This window comes from Populus nigra, chromosome 5 (genome assembly GCF_951802175.1).
Source record: "Populus nigra chromosome 5, ddPopNigr1.1, whole genome shotgun sequence".
In the NCBI taxonomy this organism is placed as follows: Eukaryota; Viridiplantae; Streptophyta; class Magnoliopsida; order Malpighiales; family Salicaceae; genus Populus; species Populus nigra.
Genome location: NC_084856.1, coordinates 3329722 through 3348912, shown reverse-complemented (window position 1 = coordinate 3348912; position 19191 = coordinate 3329722). Strand labels below are relative to the sequence as shown.

The 19191-nt window shown below is 33.7% G+C and overlaps 1 protein-coding gene across 3 annotated transcripts; it reads right to left on the bottom strand.

The window, feature by feature from the left end:
• Positions 1-8760: 8760 nt before the first annotated feature.
• LOC133693642 (type I inositol polyphosphate 5-phosphatase 4-like) lies at positions 8761-13727 on the bottom strand. Of its 3 annotated transcripts, XM_062114894.1 has the most exons (15): positions 12990-13727; positions 12805-12892; positions 12347-12415; positions 12088-12175; positions 11893-11997; positions 11179-11797; positions 10898-11091; positions 10693-10801; positions 10425-10573; positions 9928-10220; positions 9761-9819; positions 9594-9681; positions 9387-9457; positions 9138-9288; positions 8761-9012 (listed from the first exon to the last, which is right to left on the bottom strand). In XM_062114894.1, the coding sequence occupies exons 1-10, from the start codon at positions 13017-13019 to the stop codon at positions 9995-9997; spliced, it is 1677 nt and encodes a 558-aa protein (XP_061970878.1). In that variant the 5' UTR covers positions 13020-13727; the 3' UTR covers positions 8761-9012; positions 9138-9288; positions 9387-9457; positions 9594-9681; positions 9761-9819; positions 9928-9994. The 3 variants fall into 3 exon arrangements, with proteins under 3 accessions (XP_061970878.1, XP_061970876.1, XP_061970877.1); XM_062114892.1 differs by lacking the exon at positions 9594-9681; XM_062114893.1 differs by lacking the exon at positions 9594-9681 and having other exon boundaries at positions 9148-9288.
• Between the last annotated feature and the right edge of the window lie 5464 nt (positions 13728-19191).

The following is a 19191-nucleotide window of genomic DNA, read 5'->3' as shown; positions in this document are numbered from 1 at the left end:
GGTCTTAATTAGTGCCCTCTCTCTCGCTCTAACCTTTTTTTTCCCCTGATGGGGTTCTTCTAAGACTAAATCTCAGGTCTCCTCGCGCTTGAAATTATTCACATCCATGCCCTGCCCTAAGGTAATGATGGTGTGCTTGAAGTTTGGAGAAAACAGCTGAATTAGAAGGCTTATAATTGCTACTGATCAATTATTGGGGTCGTTGTCAGAATTCCCATATCCACTCCTCTTGTCGATTAATTTTGCGAGGTTCTTCCATATCTCAAACTTATCCAAAACTATAATATTTCTTACACGTTTATTATTTTCCATTAAAAAAAATGCATAATACAAGAGAAATTGATCGAGATGGTGAAATTAAGGCCTATATATATGGTAAAGGAAGGAAGGACATCCCAAAAAATAAAAATCTTCTTCATGGACCGAGTTATTCATTTATTGCCTCTGCCGTATACCATTTCATATTTATGGAAGGTCTTCCCCTGATGTCACGTGACAGGAAACCTCCACTGCCACGTAAGAAATGACAGCATCATGACCAGAAGGTCGTGCTTTGGCTTTTCCAAGGCCTGTATCAGATATTATTTTCCCTAACAAATAGCGCTATGACACGTGGATGGCCACGAGCTGTCAGTCTTTTGGGAGCTTGCCGGTTCTAAAGCCCATAATCTATCAGAGCGCACGATCAGAAGCCAGTATAAAGTGCTAGAAAATTTAATGTTATGAGCATTTAAGCCTCCAAATTTGTGAAATGGGCTTTTATCTCAATCTTATACAAATTTTTTCCTGCCTTTAAAAGAAGGATGATTATCAAGACATAAACAAGTTAGTTTTTTTAATTAAAAAATTAATAATTTCAATTTTTTAAATATACTATTTTTTAATTATATTTTATCACACACATATATCAATATTTTAATTCTTATGAATTGGGTTATTTATTTTATTATTAAATATATTTGAAGAATTATTTCCTTATGAATTAAAAAATAATTTAGTTATTTTATTTTATTAGAAAATAATTATCTTTTTTACTATGATTACAAATCCATTTTTAATGTGTAATTTTGATTAGTGGATAAATTACCATGGAAGTTCAAAAATATTAATGCTCATTAGTTTACAATGATCTCTAATTATTGTTTCAAACATCGCCAGTTTGATAATAATACATATCTAGGATAAAACAAACTTTTCTATAGCTTATTTTGTCTTGTTTCTCGTTAATCAAACAGATTACATAACTATTTATTATATCATGTATATCACTGCTAAATATAATTATTTCTTCGTATCTTATTCCATCTCTTTCTTTTATCTTAGGTCTTTCTATCTCAAAACAGTAATATATTTAGATGGTGATGAAAGTGTTTTGTCTTATCAAAATAATTGATGAGTTTCGAGTATGTGACTTTTATCTTACCATTATATTTGATGGACCAAAAATTTAATGATATTTTAAATATTTTTTAATATTATTTAGAAAAATATTTATTTTTGCTCAAATTAACCCATAATAGGCTTCAAGAACATGTTTTGGCTTAAATCATAGCCTTCATCCATATCAAGCAATGTTTTTGACTCGGGTGGGATGTCCGAACCCAACGTCTTATAGGACAGGCAATAAACCCGAGCCTGGGAGGTAGGCTCATGCCCAACGCCTTTTAGGCTTGGATGCCCGAGCCTAGGTGCTGGGTGAGTGCCTACATTTCGTGGGTTCGAGTATCATGCCCAAGCCTAGATGTCAGGTGTACCCAGCACCCCAAGAGCCCTAACCTCAAGTTTGAGTCCACTAACATGGTCAAATATTCTTGGGCTCAACGAGTGTTTTAAGCCCAATCTTTTTTGTCCCTCGTTACTAGTTATGCTAAGGAACCCATTAATGCATGTGTAAAGGATATGTGTTTCTTATTAATATTTGTGTAAGTGATATTTATCTTTTATTAATGCTACGAGGATAAAATAACTTTTCAGCCACGTCACTTAAGCATAAGACAAGGTTTGTGAACTATAAATAGCCTTTGAACTATCAAAGTAAGACGTTCACAATTTACATTAAAGAACACATATTCTAAAACAAGAACAAACGACCTTGGTTTTTGAATTTATGCTCTCTAGTATATTTATTGCATTTTTTATCTATAAAGTTGCTAACTTTATCATCTAATTAAGAATCTTTGAATCCTTCAAAAGAGAACTTTTTGTAGATATTAAAGTCATTCATCAAGATATATTTTTCTTTACTATGGATATTAACCCACAATTCAACAATTAAAAAACTATATTTCTAAACATATTGGATTTAGAAACACCATCGCATATGATCATCTTTGAGAATATATAGTTACACATCGTTAATTAGTCTAGTTCTAAATAATTTGAGATAATATAAAATACCCATGGTTTTCAAAAAGACCATGACTGATAATTTGAGATAATATAAAATAAATGAGTGGATCGTTAATTATCCATTAGGCCAAGAGGACCAAAACATTTGATATTCAAACCATGTTAGGTCAGGACTATCCTTCTCTCTTTCAACCAACCCAATATCGTTGTCTTTGGAAGCAGATCCACGTACACGAGATGGCCGGGGAAGAAAGAAGCAAAACGACACCAATTCTAAAAAGTAGATTGTGTGAGTATCTTAAATACAATATATAGTAATATTACAGGTGAGAAAGGTAGGTTTTATCAGTCTTAAACGTGCCAGCCTAACCACCTCAATTTCCAATTGGCTGGGGAAAACTTTTGCCCTAATTGAGATAAGAAAAGCCAGATGATAGTCAAGGGAGGATAAAATTGCATTCTTTATGTGTGATATTTTGGAGATACTGTACTGTTCTCCTTTGAAGATAATTGGCATTTCTTTTAACACATCAAATGTACCTCTACAATGCCATCCTTGTCAATCATTGGAACAAAAGAAGAAGAAGAAGAAGAAACATATTTCGATAAAATAAAAGAAGAAGCAAGAATTGATCTTCGTTCCAAGCGAATCAAATCAAACCTAATTAAAAGGGACTTATTCAAAGGTTTAATGGCAGTACATATATATCCCCAATATTGTTTAACGGGTTTTATTTAAAAGGGACTTGTTCAAACCTAATTAACTAATTATTTCACTAAAAATATAGGAATCGAGTAATAATTTACTATAATCACATTTTATTTAGCCAAAAATAGTCGCACACGAATTCTTCTCAGTACTCACTGCACAGTATAATCGATCTTCCATGACACGCAGGTGGTATACCCCAGAATTAATTAGTTCAAAATTAATGGTAGAAGGAACCGGTCAAATGATTTGCTTGATGGATTTTGGGAGGGCGAGCCATATCTTGTATTCCTTTCCTTCCCTTTTCCTTTTGATTTCTTCATGTTTCGACTGCTGAATGCAAAGATCCTTTAAAAGCAGACTGTTAGCTTCAGGAAACAGAAACCAATGTGCCATGCACCCACCACCCCCCATCCCCACTTGGATTTCCTGTCGCCTCCCTTCCTTTTCTTGTTACCATAACCAAGGCTAAAGTTTGCACTTCAAACTACGTCCAAAAGTTCAAATCCAGGAGAAAAACTGGGTCAAATGATGCTCCTAGCAGCTTAAATTAACAATAAACAATCATTTTGACAACCCAATATCTTTTCCCACTTGTTTATTTGGAAGTGGCAGAATTTTCAGGAAATTTGCTATAATATAAGCTTATTTCGATTGGATTTTCTGTTTAATATGAACTATCAATATTCCAGTGGAATTTCTTGATGATAGACATGGTCTCATCATCCATAATCTTTCTGACATAGAAATAGCATAACAATATCTTTAAAACTCACCGGTGTCCAGCGTAATTAATTACCACGGAGGATGGCGACCAGAACTATCAATTAATTGAGTAATAAGTTTTGGTACTATGACGACATAACTTCATACTCTCTTTGAATAATAGAAGTTATCGATCCATGTATCGGTCTTCCAGCTTGATGAAATCATTTCTTAAATGCAGAAAAAATGTGTCCATGCATGTTCCCTTGAACGAAACAATCTCAACTATACACTATTTTGAAATTGATAAAGGGTAATGGAAGATATAAATGTGGATCCTGGATTGGTTTAATCTGGACGAGGCATAAAAGGCCACGAACATCCGTCCATATCCCTGGATTTTCTGCCCAGTACATGATTGATCCTTGGATATATCGTCCAAAAAGTAGCAGATCATACGTGCCACAGTACTTTTTGTTCGTATCCCTTGTCAGCTTGAATTGTATGAATCATTTCCAATCATGAATATGTAATTCTTGCTTTTAGAAAATGAATTTAGGGTTTGACGTATCAAATGAAGAAGATTAAATTTGAGTTTTATATTTAGTAAAGCTTGCCGGATAATTGTGAAGTGGGTTGCACGTATCCTGTTCAGGAGGAAAGCAGATACCAAATATCTAGTGCTTAAAGCAGCAAGAGGGGTGAGGTGGAATGGGAGGCAATGTGGTCAAGTCAGGTCGGTGGTTGGCACAGAATATTTATCCTAGAGGAGCTTCCGGTGCTGTCATTTTGAGTATTATACGACCTTTGATTATTATTTTTTTACTGGTCATCCCCTTTTTTTTTGTTATCACTACATTAATTTACACAAAAAAACGCAGATTAAGAAGAGTAAATGAATTATTAATTATTAATGCATCACTTCACTCATGTACCGGATCATATTAAAATAATATTTCTGTAAATAAAAAGGGAAAAACAGAAGAGAAAAAGAAAGAGAGAGCATGGGAATTTCCGGGTTCCCAAGCAGAAAAAGAGCTTCGCCAAATGTCATGTCTGTCAGCTTCCAGGCTTTATGGGATTCTCATAAATGAACCTGTGAACGTCCAAGCATGTCGTTTTAAATCTTCTCAATTCCTCTGGGATACTAATGCACTTAAACTCTTACCAGCCTTGGAAAAATATTAATCACTGTGCTTTAATTAATATTAATTCGGGTTGTTTAAAGACGTAATAAAAATTATTTTTTATTTGAAAATATATTAAAATAATATTTTTTTATTTTTAAAAATTATTTTTAATATTAACACTTCAAAAAAATCTGAAAACACAAATAAAATTTAATTTAAAATAAAGAAAAAAATAAATAAAATTAAATTTTAATTTTAAAATAATAATTTGAAAATACAAAAATAAATAGAAAAGATTCAATTATAGATCAACATTTTGAATCCCGGGATTCCGAGGAAGAGAAACCTTTTCACAAATTTTCTACAAGACGGACAGGCCCCACGCATCTATCCAGGCAGGGCCCTTTATCATCATCAAATTTGGCTGTGGTTTTTTTAGAGCAGTATACCACCAGATTAAATGATATAATATAGGCAATTAGCATTCAATTTTTTAAAAAAAAAAACATCTTATTATATTCAATAATAACAATATTTAATAAATATTAGACAGCAACATAAAAATATATTATTTCATCGAGTTCCAGTTATATCAACGATTAATTAATTAAAGTATCCGATGTACAGCTCTTGAAAGATGCATCGATCTTCCGCAGCTACTGACAAATGTAGTTTATTATTAATGATTATGTAATTACATTGATTAGTAGCTGTACTTGTTTACTCTTTCTCGTGACTCGTAGACGTGCCATCCATGTTAGTTACTATTCAGCAGGAGCCATGGTTGATGGAGGAGGCAACATGGAAGGCATAAAAACTGTGTATAAAAGAGGAAAACATTCAAATAAATATATAAGATTTGTTATGGAATCACTTCTTGAAAGAATCTCAACTAATTAATTTATGAAATTTATATCCATTCATTTAATCTACGATATTTTACAAGATGTGATTTTAAATTAATTAAAAGAAAATGACATGATTAATTAACATTACTTGATAAATTAATATGATAAAAATTATAATTAATGCAATAAAAGAATTCAAGTATCACAAGTACTCGATAATTAATCAAATATGAAAAAACAATAATTGCTAGTCAGATTAATAATTTATTTTCTAGAGTTACAATGTAAATGTAATATAGAAGGAAGATATGCTAAACTTCTCAATGTTATCATTGCTCCCCTCCTCACAAACTATTGTTTATTGTAATAATATATATTTTTTATTGAATTTATTAAGAATTGAGTTCCATAATTTATTTTAATTTATTTTTCTTGAGGTTATCTCAATCTAATTACCTGAATAGCAGGTTTTTTTGGGTTAACCCATTAAACTAGAATTTTGGTTTTTTAATCTTTTTTTTATTGATTTATTTTTCAATTTCATTTTTCAATATTTGGGTTAATTGGGAATCAATCAAGGTTTTGGTAGGCTAGCCTGGGTTGACTCGGATCTTTTTTTCTTTTTTAATTGATATTTTTTCAATTTCATCTTTCAACATTGAATTGAATGGGATTTGAGTTTCATAATTTATTTTTATTTTCTTTCTATTAAGTTATTATAGTCTCATGATACAGGTTTGACAAGTTGACTTGGATTGAATAAGGTCCTTTTTCTTTATGCTTTTTTAATTGATTTTTTCAATTTTATTCTTCAATATTAGGTTGATTGAAAATTAAGTTACAATATATTTTTTTATTTGCTTTATATAAGGTTATCAGAGTTTCATGATCCAGATTCCAGGTCGTAATTTTTACATGTTAACATGAGTTGATCTGAGTTAATTTAACATATTATCATCTCAATATCTTTTTTTTAAAAAAATATTGTCTTGAATTTTTTTAATCAAACTATTTTTTTCGGTTGTCCATATTGCCTTTGGATTTGTCAAGTTGATCGGGTCAATCACTACATGAGTTTATTTTTTTCCCTCCGTGAAAACATGCAAGCGATACCTGGATTTTTTCTAAGTTTTTTTAAAAATTGATCTATTAAGATCTAATAAATCTGATAGCAAAAATTAAATAAATCATTTTCTAAATATTAAAAGAAGAGCTTGAAATCATAATTATAAGAACTAATCTAGGTTCAACTTAACACAAGGTTTGGATTGCTGGGTGCATTGACACGCTTATTGACAACTCAATTCAAATTAGATTGGAAAAAAAACCTAAAACATTATTTCAGAGGTTTTTTAAATAAAAATGATATCTTTTGAATAAAAATAAATCTAGGTTAGTCAATGAGTCGGTAGATGACCAAACTATTCTTACAAACTTGGTTGAATAGAATCTTATCCTTTTTTCTTACAACTTATCCATTCTTACGGGTTAGTACTTAGTAGGAAATGAATATTCCTCGGTACAATCGGGTCAACCCGTCTAAGTTACTTTAAAATCCATTATGAGAAGAGTGGAACCACGCTCCATGCTCGAGACTGGGATAGCTAGGAAGGTGAAAACGTAAGGCTTGCAGGCACAGAAAACAGCGAGGGATAGAGTGACGGTGACATGTCCTAAAAACGAAAAATAAAAGGATCATCTGGTCTTACGCATTCTGTTTACTGTTTCATTTCGGTTTTCACCCTTTTCACCTCGCCTAGCCTCGCCACCCTTGGCGGCGAAAACTAGTCATATCATGGCAGTGTTTGGTGCTGTATTCGGACTCCATTTAATATTTTTGAATAATTTTAATACATTGATGCTGGAAAAAAAAAACTTAAGCATGCTGCGTTATCAATAAAAAAACCGGGTTAATCATCAAGGCTTTGCACACAGGGGGGAGTTGACTTCAATGTGGGCATTCATGGAAGATCAAAAGAAGAAACCAGAGGGCAGTGGCACGTTGGCCTTATTTTTGCAAGGTTTAATTGCACAAACGTGTTGCCTATTAATGTACACGGGTGACTGTTTGGAAATTGAAGTTTTTCATAAATTTCTTGCTTCTGGCAATCCTGGGCAGGCTGACCAATAAGTTGCACCTACTTGTACAAAACAAGTGGCTAGCAGAGTCGAGGTATCATGGCAGTGTTTGGTGCTGTATTCGGACTCCATTTAATATTTTTGAATAATTTTAATACATTGATGCTGGAAAAAAAAAACTTAAGCATGCTGCGTTATCAATAAAAAAACCGGGTTAATCATCAAGGCTTTGCACACAGGGGGGAGTTGACTTCAATGTGGGCATTCATGGAAGATCAAAAGAAGAAACCAGAGGGCAGTGGCACGTTGGCCTTATTTTTGCAAGGTTTAATTGCACAAACGTGTTGCCTATTAATGTACACGGGTGACTGTTTGGAAATTGAAGTTTTTCATAAATTTCTTGCTTCTGGCAATCCTGGGCAGGCTGACCAATAAGTTGCACCTACTTGTACAAAACAAGTGGCTAGCAGAGTCGAGGTGCCGAGTACGAATGCTTCGACTTTGACCCCTAGCTCGTAGTAAATAGGGCGCAAATAAAAGGACTTTGCATCTAAAAACTTCAACACACTTGACATGTCTTTGACTTCTACCACACCTACAGCTATAGAGCATAAGCTCTCGAAAGCAAAATAGGGAGGACTACTTGTTCGGCTTGTCATGTTGGAGATTAGTAGGGGCAATCTTGTGCACAGAAAAGCTTTGTAGCCCTCACCGAAAGAGAAATACTGCTGGAGAAAATGGTAAAAATATAACCTGCATGCATGATGACTTACTGATAACCAAGCTGACATGCCTACAAGAAAGCACAAAGCTTGTGCTTTTTTACTCTCTTTCATTGTCCTGTTTAGTTTTCAGATGAGATATAAAATAACAATGAGATGATCAGAACGAGTTACTTTTCTTTTTCAGTAAAATCATAAGCTGCAACAGAGAAAGAAGCTTCATAGAAACTCAAGTTCTGCCTCCTTTTTCTTATTTGTAATGAGTGTGCATCACATTACCACTTCTTTTACCATCTTTCCAGAGTAGTATGGGAAGCAAAATGGAAGATAAAAAAAACCATTAACAAGTGACTGTTCTTCTTTTGGTGTGTAAGATTTTTTAATTTCTTGATTTCATTTATGCTTTTTTTCACAAATGAATTGTCAGCGAATTAGACCTCTAAAAAGCTCCAGGACTCAGCAAGTGCATCCTGCAAGACATTATGAAGGAAAATTTACTTAAGCAACTGGGATGTTTCTAGTTCTGTTTTGAAGTTCACAGACCAGGTGGTATAGAAAATACCAGTAAAAGAATGCAACAGCATTAAGAGATTACCTTTTGTTACCTTATTAGTATGACAAGGGTTGTATTGTTTTGAGCTACCAGCGGTTGCATTTGCCAACAAGGAATCGATGATGAGAAAAATATACAAGCTAATAGCAATATCGTGGAGTCAGAGATTATCGACAAAATGCACAAATTGCACCTATTTAGATGAGGAAAAAGGCATGGAGAGAATTAGATTAATAAATTAGGGAAGAAGTACAGCCAAATTGAGAATAGGAAAGAAAGTGAAGGACCAACCTCCATTTGGATTGTAGGTAACAGAATGTCTCCATCACTAGCAAGGCAGAGTTTCATAGCAGAGCGCCCACCTGCCAAAATAAGGAACCAAACCATGAATAAGAATAAGAATAAGAACAAGCAAGAGAGCCTTTTCAACCAAAAACTATAGTTCAGAAGAAGACAATATCTACAAAAATGCTTTCAAAAGTTACGCACAGTACATACTCTATTCATTTGGGTTGGATTCAACTGATCCATGTTTTTATAGGAAAATATCAGCTTTTGGTTTGTCCTAGAGATGGCATATAGTCACCTAATAATCGCACATTTTCGAGTTAATATTCTGTGTTCTTTCCACATGGACAACACAAGAAATCATCAGAGGAACTTACGCTAACTGGGGACGACATTATGGTTACACAAAACATCGAGCTAGAATTGGTACGGATTCCTGCAAATAGAAAATAAAAGCTTAAGTAAATTATAAGGTGAAATAATTCTCGAAAAAGAGGTGAATTTGCAAGAATATACTAGACACCATCTGATTGTTGCAGGTTACCTGGGACAGTGCAGTTAACCTGTTTCCTCAAACATACTAGCAATGCTGGTGACTTGTATATCCATCCTCAAAAGAAATTGAATTCGGTGTATCCATGTAAGTGCGGCAACAGCTCTTCTACCTCAATTCTAGAATTGGAACAACTCATGCTTTTCTTTATTCGGCTACGATTTATAGACTCAACCTCAGCCAAAAATACCCCACAAACTGGTCTGTGATCTGAGAACCTTGACTCCCCACGTACATAAGATAACTGGGTGAGGCCCCTTCCATACCATAATATACGATCACACCTGCATTTGTGTATAGCCTGATTATTTGTATGTCAGAAAATTAAAGCATATTCTATTCACATAGTCCCGTGAAGATGTTACAAAGTTTTTATTTAAATTTTCTCCGTACCAAAAAAAAAAAGTATTTTTTTGCTCACAATTTTCACTGAAAGAAAATTCTCCTTTTTTTTTTCCATGTTCAGAAGCAGAAAAAATGGAGATTACCATGCAGGAGTCCTTCGTTTCTCCTTCGGGTGCCTATCATCCCCTGCATATCTATCTGAGTTATTGGAATACTTGTATGTCGGAGGGAAATATATCTTGCCTTCATTCCATCCATCAAAAACTCGCCCTCGTCCCTGCTCTATCCGAAGCTGAAAGTAAGAATCATCAAAGGGGTCAGATCGAACCACTCTCATTGAAGAACCGCAAAGTATAACAGCACATCAATGCATACGCATCAGAGGAACATCTAAAATTTTAGGCGACATGCCTGGTCATTCTCTAACAACGCCCTCCAATTTTGCATCTCGACAAGAGTTTTCACGGCACGATAAGACAAGGCAATCCGATAATTCAAATCACCAAGCCAAATGATTCGACTGCCAAGGTAATGACGATTTAGACAGCATGTTGATTGGCCCAAAATAAAGAGCAAACGTTCTGAAAATGAACACAGAGAATCAGTAATGCCTTACTCATGCTCTAGAATTGTTTGAGGGGAGTTTTTGTCTCCTCTGGAATGAACTCTAGGAAACCTTGTCTTCCTAAGGATCTCCATAACATCAGAGTTTCTCCGCAGCTCGTCTCCCTCCTTCTGCCCAGATGTCAAATGGGTACAGATGAAGCAAAAGCTTGTTTGGTGCAATGACATGCTAATTGAAATCGAGCCCTGGAAAACCCAAAGAGAATAAGAGTGCAACTTTTTTTCCTAGTTCATCACAATTTTGCTATCAAATTCATAAGAAGGAAAATGTACCTTGTTTCCGAGATAACCCATCAATCCTCTGCCCACACAAGACACTTTGAGATTGCGAACATCATCTCTAAGATCGCTCTTTACCCATACTGTTAGAAACACTCCAACCATTTGCTTACAGGCCACCAAACAGTACCTTGACTGGCCTGTTTGTCTATCTCTATCCTCCATTGACAAGGATCCACTGTAATCAATTGGCGAGTGTTGAGTAGCCAATGGTGAATCCCCTGGTCCATTCTCATCATCAGAGGAACCCCATTGGTAATTGGGATCATAGTCACTCGGTCTATTCCCAAAGACAACCCTGTCACAGACACTAAAACGTCGATCAAGTTTAGGTTGTGGTATCACCATGTCACCATCCATTCTCATGCTGCGGCTCAGGGACTGAAAGGAACGGCGATGGAAGAAAGATGAGGCTTTCTGCCTCGATGATCCCTCAAAGTCTGCATCCAATTCTACAATTGGGTCAGAGACTGGTGAAGGAGTATGGTAACCCCAACTGGTACCAGGAAGGCTATTTAGAGTCTTCCTAATAAGAGCTAGCCATTTCTTGGCCGGTCCATTGTCTTCTGTGCCCAAAACATTTCCAGCATTCAAAGGCACAATTTCTTGAAACCTGAAACCAACGAGATGAAATAGATTAGCTAGTATTACAGCAAAGTTGCTTGCCTTAATCAAATGGGACAAAAAAGAATTGGTTATTTGACAAACCCAAGAACATAAATATCAGCAGGAGGTGAAGTATGAAGCCAATCCTCAAGGTTCAAATGACTTGGAGGAGATTTTCCAGCTACATTCCAAGTTGCTACAAATATCCTGCACTCACATATTAATTGAAACACAATAAAAAACAACTCTTAGCAAGAATCAAATAAAGGCAACGCCATGATTAAGAATTGGCCTTGCCTATAATTGTTCACATCTGTAACTTGTGCAGCATCAAGGTCAATTTTGCCTCGCTGCACTCCACCAGAGTGCCTCCTGTATGATGTCTCTGCGGATCAAAGTGAGGAGGGTTTTATAGGAATTTTTGAAAAATCAAAGGGGTAAGATATATGAAAAGGAACAGCATCCTCATAATTATCACTGTGCCTTTTATCAATACTTTGGAAGTTAAAAGAGGGCTGTGGTCCAGACCAATACTGGGAGGTGTCTGATACTGAACCTGTTTTGCTTTTCTTGATGGTGCATGCTTCTCTCTCTGAGAAGTTGTGCCTCCACTCTTCACCGCCACCTGAAAAAGAAATGCAATAAAGATGTTAAAGCTGTGCTCTTTTCACTGCCAAATGCATCAATCAAATATATTCAAACAGCACAAAAAACAAATACTACATTCTTTGTTATGAAGAAAAACAAAAAAAATGAAATGAAATGAAATTCAGGGGAGGAAAGGAACAAATTGGCAGATCTTGAACTGCAGATGGAAGGAGCCGGACCCCATTAACCCAAAAACATTTTTGTTGTAAAAAAACAAATAGTGATGCAGAAGTAGAAATAATGCAAAGTACTCAGGGTCTAGAAGAATCCAAATCCAAATCCAACTCAGTGGACAAGTTTCTTGGATATAAATGGCCAAGATTCCCCAAATCCAATCCAATAGGAGGATAGAAGACCAATAATCACCTCCGTAAAGGACATCATCTGCTTGAAATTCCTCAGCTTTGCTCTTGATATTGAACCACTTCTTGACCAGTGTCTTAGGCCATGAAAGCTTCACCAACAACAAACACACACATAGAGTTGGCAATTAGAGAGAGCATAAATGCATCGTAAAATCCAAAGATTTTTTTATTGGCATTTTCACAAACCTTGCTCTTCTTCGAGTTCTCATCTCTCATTGTATCACAAATTCATATAGCTCTCCAGATTATATTGCAATACTGGCAAGATATAAGTCCCTCTTTGTTAAACTATGGCTTGATGTTCTGGGTTTGCTTAGAATAGAATATGAATGTTGAAAGAAACGAAATCTCAGGAATTTCAAAGAATCCTGAAACAAGATTTTATTTTCCTTGAAGAATCCAAGAACAAGTTCAAGCTCTTGTTTTTCGCATAAAGGGAGAAGTCCAGTGGTTAAGGCAAAGGAGAAGGGAAAAAAGAGAGGGTAGCGCTCTGTTTCTCTGGTTAAGGAAGAGAATACGAGAGAGTCAACAAAGAAAGTCGCAGCTCCTCTGCATTTTATAGACAGAGAGTGAATAATAACCCAGTTTCCCACTTCCTCTTCTATGTCAGGTCCCAGACAAAAAAATTAAGGGAAGGAAAGAGAAGCAATTAAAACAGACACCAACAAAAGAAACAGGGAAAGAGAGAAGTGATGCGTGGAAGTAAGACTATGAGATTCTGATAGTAGAACAAGACAATGTAGAGAGTAGGGAGAGAGAGAGTGCGTGTGTATTTCTCTCCAATGCAACAAAAAAAGCCTCGTTCCTTCTGGGAGACAGGCAAAGCACCGAACTTGAAGAGAGAATAAAGTGCGAGGTGTTTTAGAGAGTTAAGACTCAAGATCCCTCCGCCCTCTCTTGAGCCTTTTTAAGTGTTTTTTAACTGACCCCAAAAACACTCCAGGTCCAGGGCCAGCCAATTAAGCTTTTAGTTTTGGGACGTGAAGGCAGGAGCCAATTGGAATCAGTCACCTACTCACATTACTAGCAACCAAGAGAACTGCTCCTTCTGTTTTTGCGCATTACTGTCTACGCCTGTGGTCAGTAAAATTAGGTTTGATTTATTCCAGCATGTACGTAAGTTAGTACCGATTCCTCCATTTGGTCATCTCATTAAAAAAGAGTAGTTACAGGAAGAAACAAAGATTAACAGACTGCATGTATTGATAGTTTGTTTTGAGTTTAATGTGTTCCTTTTCTCCTTGTCTTTTTTGTAAATTTTCTTTCAAATCTATTTTTTCAGGCCTATTTGGTTATCCTTTTTAGAGATGGGGGTGTATTTTCCCTTTTTGGTGGTGGGTTTTAGGGGATTTTTCTATTGGTTTGGGCTGTTCCTCCAATGTGGATTTTTGGGCTTTGTATAGGCATGTAGGTTTTTGGTATAGGGGCAATTGCCTTTGGTTACAAGAAAGAGGGGAATTTTTGTGTGAAGAAGTGTTTGCTTCTTCAAATTCTTGGGTTTTGTAGATTTTTATGTATAGGGTTTAGCTTTAGAAGCAGTGTATCTCCTCAAAAAAACCTTCTTTGCTGCTTTTTAGTAGTCATGTGATGGTAATTTTGAGGCCCTTTTTGACTCAATCTAGGCTTGTGTCCAAGAGAAACAAGGCAGTTGTGCCAATTTGAGCCTTCTTTATTTCTTCTAATTTTGTGTCTTCTAAAGTATAAACTCGTTTACATGCATGTGTTAAAGCAAAGTTTTGTGCTTTGGGAGCCCCCTAATGGGATAATAAGGTATATTTGCTTACATAGATGTAGGATCTTAGGGAATTAAGGGTCCCCTCATCACTAGTTCAACTTACTCTACACTTGCCCACGCGATCTCCTAGGGTTAAGCGCAGCAATATGTGTTAAGCTAGCTTGGTACCTTGCCACAACAAAGTAATTTCTTGGTTTAAGCTCTCCAGCCTTGATTTTCTTAATTGACGACTAAGCTTAATCCCACATGCTACATGTAGGAGACTGTGCCTAGGTCTGAGTACCCTTTAGCTTAGTTTTAAGTTTTTTTTTTCATTATTTCGAGGCTCTTAGCAATCAAGTAATGTGCGTGTTCGAGGATATTAAACTAATAGTATATAATATAGTTGACGGCAGATGAGTCCGGTATCTGTATACTTGATTATGTAGTAATGCCTCATTAGTCAAAAACAGGCATGGGACGTGCTATGCCGTGGATTCACTCTTTTTTTTAAAAAAGAAAAATAATGTCTAGATGCTATAAACACTGAGAAAAATTAATTACTCAAATAATATCATATAATAAGTTAGTTTTATTTTAATTAAATAATAAAATAATATACAACAACAGTAAACATGTATTTTTTTTAAAAAAAATCATGATATCTTAAAAAAAATATAAAAGTACATAATTGGATAAAAAATAGATAAAAAAAAGTTTGAGTTAACTCAAAGTAGTACGATGGACATGTAGCCTAGATAATATGGGGCAAGCTAATCATGGTTAACCTGCAAAATTCATAGTCTAGATCACGAGATCAAGATAACCGACAAAAAAAAAACTTAAAGAAAACCACAAAGGCATTTTAAGAAAAAAAAACTAATGTCGAACGATAAAATCAAAGAAAAAGATAAGTAAAAAAAATATCGACCCGTGTTAACATTTCAAATTCATGACCTGAATCATTAGATCGAAAGCATCATATATAGAAAAATAGTAGATCATAATCCCCAACAAATTAAACACTAAAGAATAAAATGAGGAAAAACAATTAACTACATAAAGGATCTAGAATAACATATGGTAATAAAAAAAAATAAAGGTGAAAATCAAAATAAAAAAATTAGACAACTAAATATTTTTTTTATTGGAGGGTTTAATTGTAAGAAAACTAAATCCAACATAAAGAAAAAAATAAAATAATGATGAACAAATTGAAAAAACATAACACGCCATAAACTTGAAAGAATGATGAAATTGAAAATCAATAAAATTTTCATGAAAGGGCTAGGAAAAAAAAACTAGAAATCAAAAGAATAAGGATCATGTTGAAAAAAATAATATATATGGCAATTTAGAATTGAATAATTAAATTGAAAATAAATAAAACTTTTCCAAAAATATAAAACAAAAGGGACAAGAATTTTTGATTGGGTGGTTATATTGAAAATAAAAATAACTTTAACAAAAAGAAAAAAAATAAAAGAATAAGGACCAAGTTAAAAAAATAACAAACCATAAACTTGAATTGAAGGTGAATTTAAAAACCAATAAAATATTTATAAAAGGGCTAAGGAAAAAAATCATAAATCAAAAGGTAAGGACAAACTTAAAAAAAAATAATATATAATTAACAAATTGAAATTGAAGAACTAAATTGAAAATAAATAAAACATTTACAAGAAGGTTAAGGGAAAAAATAAGAAATTAAAATGAACAAGACCAAAATATAAACATAAAAAACAAAGAACACCAATAAATAATTTCTAAGGGAGGAGAGAGAGAAAAAAACACCTCGTAGTGACAAACCGTCAAACCACCACCAACACGCGTTGCCTTGGAAGGAAGAGAACGCGACGTTGCATCCAACAACATGATGGAAGGTCAGGTCCAACATATGGAAGCACCGCATGTGCTACTCGAAGAAAGCAAGTGCCTTTAATGCACTAGTGCATACAAACTATATGCCTTCAACTTTTTAAAATTTAATATTGGTTAAAAGACCATAATGCTCTTGAGAAAACAATGAATAACAAAAAACCAAAAATAAAACCCTTGATCAAAGGTTTTTTTTTTCTTTGACTTTGAGGGGTATATAAGTAATCTAACTGTATATTGAAAAATAAAAATAAAAAACCAAAACAACCTCTAGACACTCGGCATATTTTTTTTTTATGTCTCTAATGGTATTTTAGTATTTTTATTGTTCATAAAAATAAAAAAGATCCCATCACCCCCATCAATCAGACCAAATATTATTTGATTGAGGGGCAAAATCATTATTTTTCTATTGTAATCCACAATAAACAAGTGTAGTGTTATAGTAAAAACACTATTTTGCACTACCTTTTCCTTTTAGTTTATTTTTTTATATGGCTCATAAAAGATATGAGGTCAATGTCATGATGAGTCACAAAACATGCTTTAACATCCAAGATCCAATATAGCTTTCATTCATTTGGGTTTGAGTATACCACATAATTTAGTGTTTTTCTAAAACTAGGATAATTTAACTCTTAAGAAAGTATTATGGCTAAACAAGTTAAAATACCTACCATTAAATTGGGAATTGGTGTCCATGGAGCCTAATAAAACAACATTCCCAGATAGAAAAACTCAAGGAGATCCTATGTAAACCCAAGCTTAGATAGTTAGGACACACCCTGAAGCCACTCGCTCTTTTATGATGCACCATCTATTTGTCAAATCTAATCTACTCGTTGCCAATTACGGAACAAAACATACATGTATTAGATAAAGAACACACAACTTGGCTATATGTTTCTCAAAGATAGATCATGTTATTGTTATCAACATTACACATCCCATAAAATCTAAAATGAATGTAGCTTTTATAGAAGTCTAATGTTACTCTAAACCCTAAAGTAAGTGATATCTCATTCATAATCTTATTCGTAACAAGAAAACTTCATCTTTTTCCTTTTTAAGCTTTGTTCTTTAAGCTTTATTTTATAAATACATACAACACAACCTTCTAATTTTCTTTTTCTTCACCACCAGTGTTAACTTAATCATCGAAAGATTTTCTAAACCTACAAAAAGAGTTTTTTTCCATGTGATTTATTTATCCAAATCCAATATTTTGTCTTTCAACCCATTATAACTTTAAAAAAAACCTATAATCTTTAAAGGATTTTTAGCAACCTCACCAATTACAAACAACCTCACCAATTACAAAATAATCTAAGCAACAACCACACTCTTAACTCAAAATATGGAATTCCTAACTACTACTTTGTACAGCCCCACCACTCTAATGAAGCTTTCACTGACATTATAGTCAATTTGGTTCCAGTAACATGTTGTCGAAGATTATCCTGAGTCATAGTGGTCCAACTAGACTCCTTTTTTTGTATGAACATGGCAACCCATTATCATGTAGACAAGAATATTTTCATTTTGTTCATTACAAGTGCTTAATTATGCATAATCTCAAGATTGGTGGTTGATAGTGGTACTTTCTATTCCATGAATCTCTAACAACATGTTCATGTTTGCTTCTTTTAAGAAGATGTTTAAGTAATAATTTTCATGCTAAACACCAATTAAACACAAAAAGGAACTTAACTTTGTTATAAAAATAATTAAGATTACAACACAAAGAAGCTATTAGATATCCAAAAATATGAGAATTAATAGGTCGGCCTAATAAGGTTTTTTAGCTACTAGTTCCAAACCGGAGATGGAAGGATAACATAATACATTTTGGTATCTAAAATGTTTCTACGGACGGTGTCTTTAAACCTTGCATAACACAACACATCCACACACACACTCACACTCTAGGTAACTATAGGACCATTGATTTTGACAAGTCCTAATCTCCATGATAAATCTCTCCTATTATTGAACAATTTATGTAAATAAAGGAAGATCCTAGTTCTAAATTGAAGACTATAGGGGCTCTATTTTTACATGCTCGTCTAAAGGGCATGAAAGGACGCTACCTAAACGACTTTTCACGTAAAGTTAATTTTTTCTATTTAAAATTAATTTTTTAAAATATTTTTGGATTGTTTTAATGTACTGGTGTCAAAAATTATTTTTACAAAATAAAAAATATTATTTTGATATATTTCTGAGTGAAAAACATTTTGAAAAATAATTGTTACCACGCTACTAAACAGCTCTTGTGTCACACATTACAACTTGAAGATCTTCCTTTTTTTATAATATGTGCAACCTAGCATAATATTTTTTTTATTTTTATTTTTTTAATCAATTTAATATGTGTGTTCATTTTTAATATCATTTGATTGAATAAAAATATTAATGTTAATAAACAAATTCAATAAACATAACCGGATAAATGTTTCGTTTATTAACGCATTTGAATTTTCTAATTTTATTTTTAATTATTGTTAATATATTTTTTTTCGAATATTAATTCATATAGTTATCAATTTATTTGATTACATGTATGCATGAGCCTTTTTAATTTACACTTTAAATTTTTTTATGTAAAAAAATGCATCAAAAAAGCATGCATGTACAATTATTATTTTTTTGTAAAAGAAAAAAATATTTGGCCCGCAGGAGACGCGTCGTCTTATTTACTTTCACAATTTTTTTTTAAAAAAATGGTCATTCAGGTAGGCCTGTGCGTGGGCCCTAACTAATTTTTTTTTTTATATTTAGATTAATATCTGTTCT